The sequence below is a fragment of the Lissotriton vulgaris genome, chromosome 2_1 (genome assembly GCF_964263255.1).
Source record: "Lissotriton vulgaris chromosome 2_1, aLisVul1.2, whole genome shotgun sequence".
NCBI classification, from domain to species: Eukaryota; Metazoa; Chordata; class Amphibia; order Caudata; family Salamandridae; genus Lissotriton; species Lissotriton vulgaris.
In genome coordinates, this window is record NC_141687.1 from 1,238,585,369 (window position 1) to 1,238,602,536 (window position 17,168).

The 17,168-nt window shown below is 40.6% G+C and overlaps 1 protein-coding gene across 1 annotated transcript in view; it reads right to left on the reverse strand.

Annotated features, from left to right (window-relative positions):
• Nucleotides 1–1,084: 1,084 nt before the first annotated feature.
• ATP12A (ATPase H+/K+ transporting non-gastric alpha2 subunit) overlaps nt 1,085–17,168 on the reverse strand; it is a 108,865-nt gene continuing 92,781 nt past the window's right edge. Inside the window, exons 16-23 of the mRNA XM_086956955.1 lie at nt 14,930–15,098; nt 14,180–14,334; nt 13,952–14,075; nt 8,952–9,097; nt 7,740–7,873; nt 5,845–5,946; nt 2,490–2,581; nt 1,085–1,604 (exon numbers count right to left, since the gene is read on the reverse strand). Coding sequence (XP_086813081.1) covers nt 1,576–1,604; nt 2,490–2,581; nt 5,845–5,946; nt 7,740–7,873; nt 8,952–9,097; nt 13,952–14,075; nt 14,180–14,334; nt 14,930–15,098 — 951 coding nt within the window. The 3' untranslated portion in view covers nt 1,085–1,575. The remainder of the gene's footprint in view (nt 1,605–2,489; nt 2,582–5,844; nt 5,947–7,739; nt 7,874–8,951; nt 9,098–13,951; nt 14,076–14,179; nt 14,335–14,929; nt 15,099–17,168) is intronic.

Consider the following 17,168-nt stretch of genomic DNA (forward strand, 5'->3'; position numbering starts at 1 on the left):
GCATGGATCTCAGTCTTCCTGAGACATCCTGGCAGACCGAAATAGTTGGAAAGAAAAGATGTCTGCAGCAGAATTAGTTGCGGCCACACATGTTGCGGGAAAGGCATAGACACTTCAGCCTGGAGCACGGTGTAGACAACCAGATTGATCAGGTACAATTTATCGTCTGTCCAATTTGTCCTCTGAGGTTTATAAAAATCAGCATATTCTACCAGGATGTACCATGTTACAACGCATACCATTACAACTACCTACTATTACAACGCGACCATTACAACGCATACCATTACAACGCATAGCGCTTTGAGGTGCTGGATAGTGGTAAGTATAATTTACTATTCTAACTCCAGTCCCCGTGGACACTAGGGAAGGTGTTGGATAGTAAATTATACTTATTCCCTATCCTAGAGCGCCCCCCAGCGCAATGCGTTGTAATGGTATGCGTTGTAAAAGTTGCGTTGTAATAGTAGGTAGTTGTAAAAGTTGCGTTGTAACAGGTGTACACCATTCTACCAAGGACAGAGACACCCAGCTCTAAATGCTGTGACAGAAAGTAGAACCACCTCTGTTTAAAAAATATGGCAAGTTCTCCATTGTTGACGATGTTGATTTTGGGCCCTTCATTAACCACCTCCTTCTGCAATTGATCAATGATGGGTGAAATTACACTCAATATTTTTCCTAATTTTTCATGTTATTTCTACGAGTCCTGAAGTTTTGTGCCAGCTGATAGCATCAGTTAAAATCCTTAAAACCGCGTGCATTGTAGTCACACCCAGCAAAACATCCCACACTTTGAGCACATTATGATGATGACATAGAGAAGTAGCTTCCTCGTGGTGCTTATCTGAGGGAGTTTGGGCCAGGATGGATCAGCACAATAGGCTTCGATGATAGCAAGCACAACAATAATGAAGTTACCGAGGAAAATTGTATTTGTGAATTTAAGAGTCACGTTTAACAAAATAGTGTATGAACAAGGTTGTGAGAGAATGCACTTCCATAGAACACTATCCACGTTTTATCACAACAGCATGTGCTTCTTTGGGGTTTGTGCTTAATTTGAGAAAGAGCCCAATAAGTATTTACTGAAAAAAATTATATTTATTGCCTCGTGTGTTCACAACCCATCAATGTGGACTATATACACATCAAATGCTACAAAAACGTGAGCTAATTAAAAAAAAAGAATTTTTACAATATTCACATATGGTTTCCTTTTACATGTATGTATAAAATACATTTTCTTCTGTCAATTTGACTTCATAAACAACTTTAAACATTGTGGTAATATTTAACCCAAAGCAAAATAAGGAGTTGTCTCGACAGCTGAGCGAAGCTGCATATGTCCAGAATTGGGTAGTATTCACGTCACAGAGTGTGGAGTGCGAGAAGGGACCCTGGGGAGGGAGGGAGCGATAACTGAAGTCCCAAGATCCCAAACCGAGGGAGCGCTGAGCTAGCAAAGACGCTCACAGTGGTCCATCTTCACATCGCCTGGAAGTGTGCAACACACTGGCTTCCAGAGGAGCAGTCCGGGAAGAGAAAGGAGCATTGCATTGCACCGCTGCCTCCTCAGTAGTACATGTTCTTATCCCACCAACCTGCGAAGAGAAGGAGGGGACACAGGTCAGGAAAAGGCAAGAATAAGCAACATGTAAAATCACAAAAACGTTAATTCATGGAGTTGATCTCAAAAGTCGCATCCTCTGTTAATGATGTCATCAGCAAAGATGTACGCATTTTCATAAACAAAGAGCACCATTTTTGGCTCAAGTTCAGTTAAAGAAGAATCCTAAAAGCCTCTTTTAAATGGCTATGGATGCTGGTGATTTACTCCCACGCCCGGTAATACCAATGTTGCAGTGTTTGGTGCAGTTGTATACACTCAACGCCATATTCTTCACAATTGTTTTACAGTTTACCCTGTTCACATTTCTACAGTTTTTCCCCTGGCAAAACGTGAAGTGGGCATTGCATGAATAATTGGTAATTTCAGAAAACTTGAATATGAATTCAGCCACCAACTCTCACTTGCAGCCAAATCTGGATGTAGCCAGCTTGTAGAACGACGGTTTTTTTAGGCTTGATAAATGAACTTTGTGGTTTCCCTCAGGTTTGATGGTTAACTTTCCAGCTTAAGTGTTCTTGATTGTCACGAATAAGAAGGGTGGAATATTGAGGGCATTTAACCCAACAATAGAAAAAATGAATTATTGGAGTCAGTGGCGTAGCAAGGTCAGGTGGTACCAGGTGCGGAAATGTCTTGTCATCCCCGGCTTGACAAAATGACAAAAATGTGTGTTTTAAAACACATATTTTTGCCATTTTGTCACCCCCCTCAGTGATGACACCTGGGGCGGCCCTCGCCCACCGCACCCCCCTTGCTACGCCACTGGTTGTAGTAGGGTATAATAGGGTTTTGTTGCTACAAATCCAAGCACTATTTCATGTAAACAAACAGGAAATTAGAGATTGTTGCTACTTACTTCCTGGATATCTCCTGATGAAAAGTTTTCGTATCTCATCATATGCGAATATCAGAAATGCATAAGGGATTACTACGAACCAATACTGGACCCTGTGAAAATGGAAAAGAAAATAATACAGTTGTGAGCCTTTCCATATTTTTGGGCATTCATACATCATTGGCTAGGCGCTGGTGTTTCTCGCATGGCTCAGCCTTTGCTTAGTTTCTCTCATTGACTGAGCTATTGGCAGCAGTCGTCAATGATTCGATGCTGGACTCCTCTGTTTAGTTCTATTTTTAGTTATACTTTCTCAGTGGTTTGGTGCTTGGTTTCATATCACACTTGTCGGACCTGGCTTCTAGCCTTAGTGCTAGTCTGGTATCCTTAATGGCTCATCACTTCACAATCCTGTGATGTGCGTAATTGATGATACCTGATTCGTATTTACCTTTGACATATACGGAGGACACCACAATTTGTTATCACAAACTCTTTGCCAAAAGCTGGCCCCACACTAATGTTCATCAGCCTTTGGATTACATAAAACACTGACCAGGACCTTGCAACCCATCATGCAATATCAAAGCCAACATTTATGCTCAAGCTTCTGTCTCACTCACACACTCACTATCTTACACACTGGGGCATATTTACAAGGAAATGTCGGAGCACAGAGCTGCACCAAATGTGACATCGCCGCGCTCCAACATTTCCAAAATGCAGGGATGCACCGTATTTACAACAATACGACACACCCCTGTGTTTTTCCTCGCGATGGCGCTAAAATTAGCTGCCTAGCACCAATGCAGGAACCCTTACACCATAGTGCAAGGGTGCCTGCGTTGCAGAGGAAAGATTGTTTATTTGCAGGAAGGTGCCCCTTCATGCACAGCAAATATTGCACTTCAACAGTGAAACACGTATCTCTTGCTGACTCTTCACATGAATAGAGGTGGTATATTCTGCCATTAGTGGGCCATGCCTAGAGTCCACCACTGGCTGGTCTGGACATGACTGAGAAAATCATGACTATCGCACATGTATCTACACAGTTATGTGACAAGGTGCATAGCGACAATGTTGCCTCCTGTGCTGTGGATTTACAGGCACACTTGTGCTATGTATTCCATGCATGCCAAGCCATTCACGTTATTTGATTTTTAACAAACTGACATCTTACAAATGTATTTTCTGTATGTGAATGAATATCAACTGATATTTCTTCTTTTTTATGTATAAGGAATGAAAGCTGTATTGTGCTGTAGGGACAGACTGATTTGCATTTAGCCAGGTTCTGAGCTGGGATGGTGCAGTGAGCTAAATAACGGTGATGGATCAAGCCCTGATCTTTGGACTGGGTAAGAGTGGTCTGCCTAATTCAGACACTCTGTTCATCACCACCCCCTTTTCTGAATCTTTTAACGTCAAAGCAATTTTCCCCTTATGAAGAGAAGGCCAGCACTCAATCTTTTAGTGACCTTTTCTTTATTCACATATAAATATATATATATTTTTAAATGTTGAAATAATACAGACATCTAAGGATTTGTGTCCCTAGATATCCATATTAGTTTTTTCTTTAATAACTTCAAAACTATTGAACGGATTTACACCAACTCACAAAAAGGGGCTCTTTCTGGACCGAGAGCTAGCTTTTTGCCAAATTTGATGTAATTTCGTCCAGCGGTTTGGACTGCAGTCATGTTCAAAATTCCAATGGGAATTGCATTAAGAAAAAGCATTTTGGGACACCACCTTTTTCTATGCCCCCACATGAGGAATCACCCCAAAACTTTCAACAGCTGAACTGAGTGTTGTACGAATTCTGAAAATTTCATGAAGATTTGTAAAAATGGGACGAAAATTATTGGCAAAACAAAAAAGTTTTTCCTATTGAAACTATGTCCTGTATGTGTGTGTGTAAATATATATATATATATATACACACACACACACATATATATATATATATATATATATATATATATATATATATATATATATATATATATATATATATATATATATATATATATTATATATATATATATTTATATGTGTGTATGTGTGTGAAAGGCATTTCAAGGCATTTAAGGAATGGTTTAGAGAGGGACATGATAATACAAACACACACCCACATCCACAAAAGAGTAGAACACCTGTTTTTTACAAACTACATTTCTAAAATTACTACAGGCCTAAAGGTTTCAAACAGGTTTAATGTACTGCAGCCCATGTTTTGGGTAGATAAAGCACCACACATGGCAATCCAGAGGCACTTCCTATAGAAAACAGTGGTGGTAGGGATATCATTTTACACCTCATTGGGAACTTATGATAAACTAATGAAATTATTTCAACATTTAAAAGAAAAAACGATGTCTAAGTGTGTGTGTGTGTGTGTGTATATATATATATATATATATATATATATATATATAGTAACTTCAGAAGGGTAATTTGTCAATAGCAGTGGTTTTACTCTTTTTGTGGATTTGGGTGTGCGTTTGTATTATCATGTCCCTCTTAAACCATTCCTTACATTTCTTTCAACCCCTTTCATTTAGGAGTAAGTATTCCCCACTTTCACTTTTTGTATATTTCCCTCATTTATTACTGAAATCTATACCTACATGGGTAGAGATCACAACACAGGAAAGATAGGAGATGCGGAGGCAGCGGTTTCCACCTGTAGGTTGTATTTTGTTCTGTATCAGTTGTACTACTGTAGTAATAGTTAAAGTACTTCAAGTGCAGTTTGTGAATTGGGGTCATAGTGTGAAATACTAACCCTTGTATGTGCATATGGTTGCGGAGTATGGGGCTTAGCCCTGTGTATACAACCTGCAGATGAACGATTCTCATACATGCTTGTCTGACAATTAACACTTTTACTAACCAGAGTATACCTCTGTCGCAGAATAGTGGGGGATACTTACCAGTTCTCATTTTCTCCAAAGAAAGATGCTATTAGCTTTTGGGGATTAGGGGCTCCCAGTGGTGTGACCTCTATAATTTGTGGGTAATAAGACTAATTAATCTGTACACTTGGCACAATTAATTTTCAGCAAATTTGATAGGGCTGAATTAAAGTTTGGTGGACGGGTTATCCTTCTGCCAGGGTGTTGAGGCTCATTACCTTGCCACTCTGGTAGACTACCGACCTCCATATTTAAAGATGACTGCCAGCCCAGTGGCGATCTCTATCTTTAGTGGAAATACCATCACTATGGTTTTTTTGAAAGTACTGCAGATTTGGTGTATGGCTATAATCTTTCAGGCAGGCAGACATCCAACATTTTAGTTTTATCAAAGTCAACTCCCGAATTTGAGAGTGTATTGTCAATATTGCACAAATAAAAACTGGACTCACCGGAGGGGAGTGAACTTTAAGGCCTCAGACATTCCTGGACAGTAAGAGAAGAATGCACCAATGGCAATCTGAGAAAGGAGGCCAAAAATGAGGGCCTTGTTCCTGTAGGAAAAGTGAGAAATTTGAGAAGGCATTAACTTGATGTCCCATCAGCCAGTGATCCTTCATATTCTAATAAGCAACTACTTTGTAAAACGTCCTCTCAATTGTTTCTCATCTGACAGCTGCCAAAGACTCAATTTAAGAAATGGCTATTGTGAACCACAATACGCAATACAGGGACTTTTCACTAAATAAAGTGAGACTTAATGGAAATGACAGAGTATACAGGTAATGGAAAGAAGCAAATATGCTAGCAACGAGGGCCAGATCTACAACCCTACCAATTTGCAAGTCGCAAATTGAGTTGTTTTGCAACTCGCAATTTGTGACTCGAAAATAGGAATGTACAACAGTGACACTGTTGCGATTCCTAATGGGGTCGCAAATTGCCTGCCTCATTAATATTCATAAGGCAGGTGCAATTTGAGACCCTTTTAGGAAAAGCAGGCACTCCCAGGGATGGTGGCCTGTTTGGGTCAGCAAACTACCATGTCTGTGACTGCTTTTTAAACAAAGCAGTTTTTTTAAATGCAGTCCATTTTCCTTAAAGGAAAACAGGATGTTTTGAAAAAAAAGAAAAGTTACTGTTTCATTTTTTAACCACTGCCTGTTCTTTAAAAATATTTTCAATGCCAATCACAAAGGGGAAGAGGTCCCCTGTGGACCTCTTCCCGTTTGCAAGTGGTTTACCACCTGTTTTGCAATCACAAACCAATTGTACAATTAAGTGCGAGTCGCTATAAGGAAGGGACACCCTTGTCACGCCCCTTCCAAAAAGCGGGTTGCAAACCCTATGTTGCACATGGGCTAGACCTATTTTGCTGGTGCAAACAGGCCGATTTCCAGTTGGTGACCGCAAAAACCGGATGTACACCTGGCCCCAAATACCTTGCAAAATAAGCCTCATTGCTAAAGGTTTCACCTGGGATCTGCGGGTATATTCTATCACACAAAGACCTTCACCTTTTATCAAGGTGACCTGTCTATGCCAGATAAAAGATAGGTTGTAGCAGAGACTTTTCCAGTTAGAGCACTGATCTCCAATTGATCCCAGTACAGAAGTCTTAGATCACAGAATGACCAAATCTAAAACAAAGAGGTTGTCTTTCTTGAACCAATAAGGCAAAAGAACCAAGCAGCGAAATACAATGCCAAAAGCAGAGCTAAATATCTTCCCAAGACCAGAACTGGTTAGCAAAACCTCAGCAACAATATTCAGCTCCTGCTAAAGTTTGACTACTCAGATTAGAGTTATTTGAGTGCTCAGTAGAGGCGCCCCTAAGACCATAGTTTATTATTGCTCTCGACAGAAAGAAATCAGGACGACTAACATTGTTGGCTCTGTTTTCAAGGGTTACCACAACAGTTATTGGTCTGCAGAGCATAATGCAGTTAGAATGCATGGCTCTTTCAAACTCATTTTTTGACTCCTTGTTTGAATAAATATTTAGGTGAAAGCAGATTGCTTCTTTACTAGCTGACACAACTGGATGTAGTCTTTATCGCAGTACACAGATTTGCAGACCTTTTGAATAGCTGCATTGTGCATCTTGAAGAAAGATTCTAACACTGCTTTCATTGAGGTTGAATAAGCTATAACATGATGTCTAAAACCAAGTCCAGAAGATGGCTATTGGCTGCATATATTTAAAGAAAATTGGTGGCTGTGTTATGTAAAGAAGCGGTTAGTCACAAGTCCTGGCTCGAACCCCACAGAAGGTGTAAGAATAATGTTTTGCAATTGTTAACCATTGAAGAACTCAGCACAGACCATCCACTTATCCTTGACTGACCTGAAAGGGTTCACCTGAAAGAACGAGTTTCTCCGGGTTTTCCTTATCAGCAAGTCCGCTATCTGCACAACGATGATGCTGATGAAAAATGCAGTATACCCAGTCCATTCTTGGTACTGGCGCTGAGAAAAGGTCTGAAACAGATGGCAGTTAAATAGCATTAACTTCAGTGTTCCTGGAACGCCTGCTATGCGAATTAGGTGCAGGCCTTTTGAATTAACCCCTTCCATGCTCATGACAAGCTCAGCTCGTCATGAGGCACAGTTGAGCTGTGCTGATGACGAGCTGAGCTCGTCATGAATAATAGGATTCAAGGAACTGCAGCACAGAGGGGGAATTACTGCAGCAGTCATAGCAAATGCACAACAAGACGATTGTAAAGAGTAATGCGAACTTTCAATTCCTGCTCTTCTGTCTTTTCTTATCTGCAGATATATCAGTGAGTTCATTGTATGCTCTAGAAAGGTAAGGCAAACATCTTTTCTTCTTGCAGGTCTTTTAGATTATGACACTCACTAAATTGGCCTCTGCCCTGACATACTTGGGGAAATGGTAATACTACGAAATGAGATGGGGTTACTCAGGATTAGCGTGCAACATTGCTGAAAATCGGATTTATTGGCAGCTATCTTGGATTCTGTATTTGGTTGCCGAATGGACTGTTTGAGCTGGGCAGTCTGACTTTGGACTGCTGTTGAGACAATATGAAGCACATGCCCTATAGTCAACTAAAGAGCTCTCAGCTCTGGATTGTGGACATTCCTTTGTTTTGATAAGAGAAAAAAAGTGCTCCCCTAGAGTATGAAGTGTGTGAACAGGTCTAGTGAAACATTAAAATACTTTGCTCAGGCATTATTCAAACAAATGTTGGCAACAATAGATTTGTGTTTAAGAAGGAGGCAGGAACATGATTGGACTATACATACATAGAATTCACAACTGCTATAACATTTGATCCCTATTTCTGATTTTGGGATCAAGCAAGATCCTGAGAGAATTTATGATCTTTGAGTGTTTATTCAGTGCCACTCTGCGGATCCCCCACCCACTACTTCCAATAAAAACTGAATAGTGCATGCACCATGTTACATGATAAGTACAGCACACTAGATTAGGTTAATGACCTTTTAAACAAACATTAATGTAGCAATAAGCAAATACGACCATTATAATTAACTTTAATGTTAAGAAATGTATATTTCTTGTTCTCACCCATTCTTGTCCATAGCTGTCTTCCAGTTCATTAAATGTGGATTTCTCCCAGGCAACTCGCAACCCCAGCATTTTAGATGGTAGGAAACCATCCTGTGCATAGAGTGTGAAATAACACAGGAATGCTCCCACTGATTGAATAATTCCTAAGAGAAAGAAGGAGTGTGTGTGTTAGAAACATAAATGTGGAAATAAGTTACAGAAACACTCACCCATGTTCCATTCTCCAATGACTCACAGAGGCAAACCATTGAGCCTGTTAATATTTTTCCAGCATTGTGCAATCCATGATTTTTTTCCTAGAAAGAAAATTTACCTGTTAGACCTGGCATCTTTGGTGTAGTTACCCCTATCTTTTGCCTCTACCTCCTGTATTTTTGATGCTGTGCTGGATTTCGTTTTTGCTGGTTTAGATGCTTTGGACACTCTACCACTACTGATCAGTGTCAGAGTGTAAGTGCTCCCTGTGTAAATTGTTATTATGATTGGATATACATGAGTGGCATATTTGTATCACCATGAAGTCCCTAGTAAATTGCACTGGGTGTGCCAGGGCTGGTGATGACAAATGCTACTAATGGGCCTGCTGTTATAGACAGAGGGGTCCCCAACTGATATGGAGTAGGTAAAGAAACATGGAAATGCAAGAAATTTTTAAGAGACTCAAAAGAGAAAGAGAATCAGAAATGTTTTAGAAATGCAGTGTTTTATTCACAGTGCATTCATGTCATCATAGTTGAGTTGCTCTTAAAATGCCAAAATATATAGGTATTTATAATTTGTTCGTGTGCCCAAGGAAAGAAAAGGGAAAAGGGGGATGAAGTAAAGTTAACAAAAGGGTTGTGACTTACTTTACATTCAATTGTGACATAAAGCATACATTTAAATTCATGTATAAATTATTCATCAATGATCCCCATCAATCGGGGTCGCATACATTATATACAAGTTTAGAATATCGTGTAATCAAGCTCCTATTACGCTGTATAAATCACGCTGGCGGTAGGAGTTGAAAATGGTAGATGGCAGTCTACGTTTCGACCCAAGGTTGTGTAGGATAGTTGATCCTTACAGTGCGGGTCTTCATCAGGACATGTGGGGGTGGGGGGTGGGCAAACCTCCTAGGGTTGGAAAAGTAAAAACTAATTAATCATAATGGGCCTGCAGCACTGATTGTGCCACCCACATGAGTAGCCCTAAAATGGTGTCTCAGGCCTGCCACCGCAGTGCCTGTGTGCAGTCTGTGAACTGCCATATCCTCCTGGTCAGTGTCCCTACTGACCAGGCCTAACCCTTCCCTTTTTGTGTACATTGGTCACCCATATGGAAGGCCCAAGGTACCCCCTTGGGCAGGGTGCAGTGTATGTGAAAGGTAGAGCATGTACTTGTGCAGGTGACATGCTCTGGTAGTGAATTACAGCCATTTTCGTTTTTCACTGCTGCAAGGCTATCTTGCTCCATAGGCTATCATGGGGGATGCGGGCTACAGTGGCTACCAGCAGATCTTCCCATAGGAACAAGATGGGACATAAAAGTCTGATATCCCTGAACTCAGAATTTAATAACACATCTTTTAGGAAAGGTTGTTTTTAAATCTTGTGTTTGAGAACAGCACTTTTAGAAAGTTGTTGTTCTCTTGTCTGACCTTTCTGTGTGCCTTGTCCTGTTTGTGTATTGACTGTCTGGTTTGAGAGTGACAGGGGCTGGGGATTCCCCAGGAGGGTGGCTGAGTCAGCCCTAGGCTGAATGACTGCATTTGGAACTTGAGTAGTGGGAGGAGATAGCACCTGGGCCTGAATAGGGCTGTGCCTGCCTTCCACAATGCTGGCTCCACCTCCTGCTGGGCGTCTGACGACCCTGCCCCTCACTCTGAAAGGAAAGGAGAAGCCAGAAAAACAAAGTGCTCAAGGAACACCCAGAACTGGTTCAGACCGGGCTCGGGGCCTACTTGCACAAAGAGAACAAAGACTTTCAGGGGTATAAGTACAGGACCCCTGACAACAGAAAATTAGATCATCCTGGAATCAAGAAGGAACCTCTGCCAAGGAGAAAGCTGAATCTGAAGAAGGAAGACTGTCCTGCTGTTGCTCTGCTGGACTGACCTGCTGTTGCTTTGCTGCCAAGGAGAAGGGAAGGACTTTGCTGTTGAGCTGTGTCCCCAGTCTTGAAGGAATCTCCAAGGGCCTGAGAAGAGCTGGCTCCCTGTTTTTGAAGTCCCAGGAACAAAAGGACTTCACCCCCAGCTTCCCTGAACTCTGCTGAGAGAGTTCTGTCCTTCCTAGAGTGCTTGGGCCAGTTGTGGTGCCTCTGGAAGTTGTACCTGTGCTGGGAAGCTGGAAACTAAGTTTGAGAGACTTTTGCAACTGAAAAGTTATCGCATCACTCGCTGCGGAGCGCATCCCCGACAGTGCGAAGAAATTCCCACCGCTACGGAGGTCGAGATCGTCGCAGCGCCTGTTGTTGCTGCCTAAGACGACGCATCCTTCGATTGCGGGAAGATCACCATTGTTGCGAGTGTCGTCGCAGAGCCTGTCGTCGCTGGGTGAGAACGCCGCACCGCTTGCTTGTGGACCGCATCACGTCGCTGCGAACATCGTCGCAGATCATCGCCTCGAGGAGCTGCGAGAAAGAGATCGCCGCTGGATTGCGCATCATCGCCCCGGAGATCGTCGCAGCCCCTATGAGATCATCGCATCATGCCTTTGCGAGAACAAACTTCCTACAGAACCTACGCACAGGAATCCATACAAGTGGCCTTCCTCCCCATACAGACCGGATTCATCTCAACACGCCCGCTGCTGCAGCGGGGTTGTCGAATCACCTCCCCAAGGTCTCAGGAGCAACGCATCGCTTGTTTTCCACCGCACTAGCTTCTGCTTTTGGAACTTTGTCGCAACTAAAGGTACTGTCGACTAAAGCGTGACGCAACTGTGAACTTTTCACGCAACTGTGGATTATTTGATCGCGACCTAAAGAACTCTTTCGCAACCATATTCTTGAACTGTGTATGTTGGATTTTTGTCATTTTGGTCTTGTGTAGTTTAGATTAAATACCTTTATTTTTCTAAACTGTTGTGGAGTCAGTTTGTGGTGTTTTCACTGTGTTACTGTGAGTGTTGGTACAAATACTTTACACATTGCCTTTTGCACTGCACTGTGAACTGCATGTGTTTCTTGTGCGCTCTGAGGTATATCATTTGGTAACCTCGATTATGATTTAAACGCATAAAAGTGAAGATTAAGATTCCTTAAGGGCCAGTAGATTAGCTGATAATGCTAAATGATGTCCCGCCTACCTGCAGTAATAAGAAGCAGCTGAGGTTTAACCTGATGTGTCTGTATTATTGGAACATTTCTGTTGCTCTTTGAAATACTTTTAAAATGTCCAGGCAGATCTGGATATTACTATAAGGCGATACACCATCTCAGGTTATTAAATGTTCTGACATGAAGTAAAGCGTTTGTCTATTTGTAAAATGAAATGCATAAAATGTAAATACATTCATTGACATAGTTCTCATTCAGCTCAGACAAACAGATATAAAGTGACAAGTTTTCTAGATAAATCAGTTAATGACGGGTCTTTCATTTGCCTTTTGTTTTTTTACCAAATCAGAAAAACCTTTTCCCTTCCTGTGCATTGGTAAATAATCTTGTTGTGCCTGATGATACTGTCATTGCCATATTCAGGGGGAAATAAATGAGAATGCATCTACTCGTTGTACAGAACGGACACCTACTCTTACTCTTACACTGTTCTATGTGAATCACTTGGTAAGAAGAAATGCTATTTATGAGCACTGAACCTGGAGTCCATGTGCTTGCAAATATTTCTTCTAAAGGTAACCGTCTGCCTTATTTTTCTGTAATAGGCAGTTTTTGTTGAAAGTTTATATATTTTTACATGCCATCAGCAAAGATGTGCACTGCGAGTGGCATGAGTTATGGTGTGCATCGCATATCATAACTGGCGAATTTCAGAGCTTTTTTGGGTTTTTTGGCTGCGGTTGACTTTTTATGACAGTTGCCTGCACTGTTAGGTCAGCATCCACACCTTCCAGTCACCCTACCAGGGCCTTCAAATAACCACAGACAGGATTGTTTTACTTTTATATTGAAATCACGAATTTCGTTGTAATGCTTGATTTTTTTGAAAATTGCAAATGTATGTGCCTGTTTAACACAAAATGAAGTGGCATGATTGTGATTTTCAAAAAAGATGGTGGTTTAGCTTGGCAAACATATTGATTTTATGATGTTTTTTGCCCATTTTCATGCTTCTAAGTGTCCGAGGATTACACTTGTGGGGCTGGGTAACACTCGTAGTGCCTCCACTTAGTTCTGGATTTTTTTCCCACTGAGCAAAAATTACGATTTTAAAACAATCACAACGGCAAGGTGGTCGTTTCAATCCCCTTAATCATCCAATCCATTGTCTTAAAAAAATCATATAAGAAAGCACTTTTTACTACCACATAGAGTGCAAGTAATAATCACTTTACACACTAAAACTACTCTTATAATAGTACAAGGTGTTTTCAATGTGATTTTATCATACTGCACAATTTAACAACTTGCATTCCTTTTTGTTAGCACAGCTAGACGTGAAAAATACCATATCCTAAAGCATATACGCAGATCCACAGAGTATGACTCTCTCCAAGCTTCCTCTCTTGTGGTCCCTCCACACACTCAGCAATGCTAATAAATAGCACATTTTGCCATGCGTATCTGCACATATACTATATATTTAAATATCTAACTTAGATTTTCAAGAGTTCCACGAGAACTTGCATTCAACCATAACCATTAAAAGTGAAGATTCCACCACTTTGGTATTTTCTGCAAGACCTTCAGAGTGTAGCTTTTGGAACTTTAGTGTCTAAGCACTTTACGGTCACAAAAAAGTCTGTAGCTTTGTGGCATTGTTATGGTAGTTATTATGATGTTCATTGCATTTGTAATGTGCCCACAGAAAAGGGACGGGGAACTTTACTTACCAATCTGTACATAGGCATAGAGAGCAAGCTCCTTGTTGACCAGTCGATCTACGTTTTTGCGACGTGGCTTTCTGTTCATTATGTCACGCTCCGCTTTCTCGTATGCAAAGGAAACCGAAGGAATCTGAAAAGGTAGGAAGGGGCTCAGTGGGAATTCTAGAATGAGGATATGTCCGATGTCAGACATTTATCACTGAGATCCCGACAGTACCATAGCCAATTACTTACAATGTCAGTACCCAAGTCAATGAACAGGATAGTGATTGTGCCTATGGGTAAAGGCACGCTGGCAATGATGTAGATCAGGAAAGGGCAGAGTTCAGCAATATTCTTGGTCAGGGTGTAGCCAATGGATTTCTTAATGTTGTCAAAAATTAGACGACCTGTGATGGAATAGAGGAGTTTTAAATTCCTTGGATATGGACATCATTCAACACAATGAAAGAGGTTCAAGCAAGTAGAGTAGCGTGACCTTACGAAAAAAGGTAGCTTAGATGTGCAAGCATAGAGAAGTACAAAGTAAGTATTAATGACTCTGCTCAGATAGGTATAAGGATAAAGACAAAAAAAGGGCCTACAGGGTAAGCATGGATGATAAATGCAGGTACAAAGACAGATTGGCAAGTCCTACAGATGGGCATTTGCTTCAGTGCTCTAAGAGTCCAAGAAGGCAGACAGATAGAACATATGGGATGGTTATAATATTTGAGCATGAGCAAAGTGGCAATTACCAGAATGAAGCCAGGATCCCAATGTAATTGTAGTATATTTGGTAAGGCTTTGCCAACTGTATTATGTTAGCCGTCTAAGGGGAATAGCCAAAGCAATAGGCAGGAAATACATATTAGAACATGGAATAAGACTGGAAGCAGTTCCTGAATGGCCTCTCTATGTGAGCCTTTCTGGACATGCGGTGTGTCCTACAGAACCTACCAGCACAGAAAAATAAAAGGTAATATCGCCCATGCAACCACCTACCTTCTTCTACTCCGATTACAATGGAAGCAAAGTTGTCATCCAACAGAATCATATCTGCGGCATTCTTTGCTGCATCCGATCCTGCTATGCCCATAGCAATCCCAATATCTGCTTTCTTCAAAGCTGGGGAGTCATTGACTCCATCACCGGTCACTGCAACAACTGCATTCTGTAAGAGAACATGAGTGATGGTTGAGAGAGTAAGTAAGAACAAGTCTGAATGAATTACATGATAAGGTTTCAGTCTTTCAAGGATAGGTTCCATGTTGTTAGTGGATTGAAACACCTTGAGCACTATGACAGTGCTCTATTGATATGAGCAGGGCCACCAGAATTATTCCATTCTGCAGCAGTAGCTGCATCTTTTCCCATGATTATAGTTTTGCCGATTGTGCCACATAATCCATCACCTGCTGCATAATCTTCAGATGTTAACCAAAAAAACAGTTTCTAGCTAAAACTGATCAAAAGTTACTGAAAAAGTGTCGACGTTACTGCATGCTGTGGTAGGCCATTGCAAAGGTTCACTAGACACCCTTCCGTTGCTTATTTCTACTTTTGTTTGTTAAACTGGCATTAATGAAGTGACATTTATGCCCAGACAGCAATAACGAAGTAATACAATCAAAAAATGTTATACATTATGCCGCATAATTTGCCTTTTCTTGCCGCATAATTTAGTGAACCCTGCAGCATAATTTGGTGCTCCACGTCCACTTAATACCAGTGCAGTGGCCCTTAATATGACTAACTAATTAAATAGGCTTCAAGATACATTATTAATAGAAGATGTCTTTTAAACTATGAAGAACAATAGATCTGTGAATCGGCATTATGTATAAGTATACAATACTAAGCCAATATTAATAAATGTCAATAAACACAAATGTACATACATGCCAAAGAATGTCTTGGATCAAAATACAGCATAGTGAGAAACAGCACTACTACTCATGGAATGGTAGCACATGACAACGAACAAATTATGAAGCCCTACACCCGTGTCTAAGCATGGGAACTTTGATATGAATTGAAGCTTGTTATGCAGACTGCACGAGTGACTAAAAACACAGCGCACGCAAACCAAATCTAAAATTCTTTATTTAAAGTCGAGGCTTACTGTGGCAGTAACTTTATCTAGAGATGTGGGTGCAAGACACTTACTCATGCCACCGCTTCCATCAGTAACCCCATTTTATAAAACAGTGCGTAGCAAAAAGGTTGGAAATGTATCTTGTACAGTTCTAGAGCTCTCTTGGGGTCTAGGTAAATTGAGACCGGAATATTTGCTTATACTGTACCTAAATGTGGGCTCAGTAACCAAAACTTTAATCATAATAGTGTCCACGTTCACTGAGGACAAATATTAGCCTATGTAATTATATACCACAAAAAAAGCTTATTTACAGGGATGTTAAGGTTACAGACCTTAAATAGGTTACCAGTAAGTATAATAAAAATTTAATATATAAACTGAAACAATGTTGATAGTACTCTTACTAATGTTCCTATCAACATTTATTTGGCCTTGCATGGGTGAATTTTGGCAGCAGAAATTTAAAGTTATGAATATTTAGAAGTGTAATGCTCATTGATTGAAATGGCACAAAATAGACTGTGGCGCATGCTTTATTAGGAATCTGTATGAAGGACGTAACAGAGAAAGTGGGTTGATGCAGCAAATGTACTGTGGGGAAGCCAGTAAAGTAAGAAAGAAGGAAAGGATTAAGGTACAATAACAAACATTGAGATGTGGAATCAATATTTGTTCACCTGCACCTCTCAAAGTTCACTATATTTGCCAGCTAATGGATTCATTCCTCTCCTCCAAATGTCTTGGAACTTTAAAGCTATATAAGCTTAATTTTGCCATACACAGCTACTGTTAGGAAACGTAAAGGGTTCCAAAATTACAATTTTCAGTTCCAAAATTACAGTATTCATTATATTCTTCACCAGTCATTATCATCAAGAGATCTTTATTCGTTTTTTAAATAACCCCAACAGAACACAATAAATTAATTGCAGCACTACGTCAATACATTGTCAATATTATAGGCTAATAACTGTATCAGATTCCCCCCTACTATTAGCACGCATTGCCTACAGACCAATCAGCCTTCCATTGAATGGGAGGCTGATCAGTTGGATGGAATGCAATTCATCTTCACTTGACAATGCCTTTGAGAAGGTGGGCAGTGTGATCTCATTAGGTAGGCAAGTTCAAAGAAGTATTTTA